Here is a 715-nt window from a genome sequence, read left to right as displayed (position 1 = left end):
TTATCATAGTAAAGTCTGAGAGAAAATCTATCTCCTTCATGGGCTGTGCTCTGCAGATGGCTCTCTCCCTTGGTTTGGGCTCCACTGAGTGTGTTCTCTTGGCTATGATGGCCTATGATCGATATGTGGCCATCTGCAACCCACTGAGGTACCCCATCATCATGCACAGGGTGCTCTATGTGCACATGGCTGCTTGGTCCTGGATCATAGGCTGTCTGAACTCCTTAGTGCAAACAGTCATGACAATGATATTGCCTTTCTGTGGGAATAATGTCATTGACCATCTTACCTGTGAGATCCTGGCCCTTCTCAAACTCGTGTGTGCAGACATTTCAATGAATGTGTTCATCATGACTGTGGGAAGTACTGTTTTACTGGTGATTCCTCTGCTGTTAATTTTCATTTCCTATGTTTTTATTCTCTCTTCCATCCTGAGAATTAATTCTGCTGAAGGGAGAAAGAAAGCTTTTTCTACCTGTTCTGCCCACCTGACTGTGGTTATCTTATTCTATGGCTCAGCCCTTTTTATGTACATGAAGCCCAAGTCAAAGGACACAAACCCTTCTGATGAGATCATTGGACTGTCTTATGGAGTGGTAACCCCTTTGTGGAATCCCATCATCTACAGCCTGAGGAATAAAGAGGTGAAAGAAGCCATGAAGAAAGTCCTAAGCAGACACCTGAATTTATTGAAACCATGAAAGGCTTTGATATC

General features: G+C 43.6%; 1 protein-coding gene across 1 annotated transcript; it reads left to right on the top strand.

Annotated features, from left to right (window-relative positions):
• Positions 1-8: 8 nt before the first annotated feature.
• On the top strand, positions 9-701 carry LOC115285021 (olfactory receptor 13D1-like; the record flags this gene model as incomplete). The annotated part of the gene is made up of 1 exon (XM_029931440.1): positions 9-701. A coding segment is annotated over one exon (693 nt), but the record flags the coding sequence as incomplete, so codon positions are not given.
• Positions 702-715: the final 14 nt, after the last annotated feature.

The sequence above is a fragment of the Suricata suricatta genome, unplaced genomic scaffold (genome assembly GCF_006229205.1).
Source record: "Suricata suricatta isolate VVHF042 unplaced genomic scaffold, meerkat_22Aug2017_6uvM2_HiC HiC_scaffold_34009, whole genome shotgun sequence".
Taxonomy (NCBI): domain Eukaryota; kingdom Metazoa; phylum Chordata; class Mammalia; order Carnivora; family Herpestidae; genus Suricata; species Suricata suricatta.
This window is presented reverse-complemented; position numbering and strand designations above follow the sequence as displayed.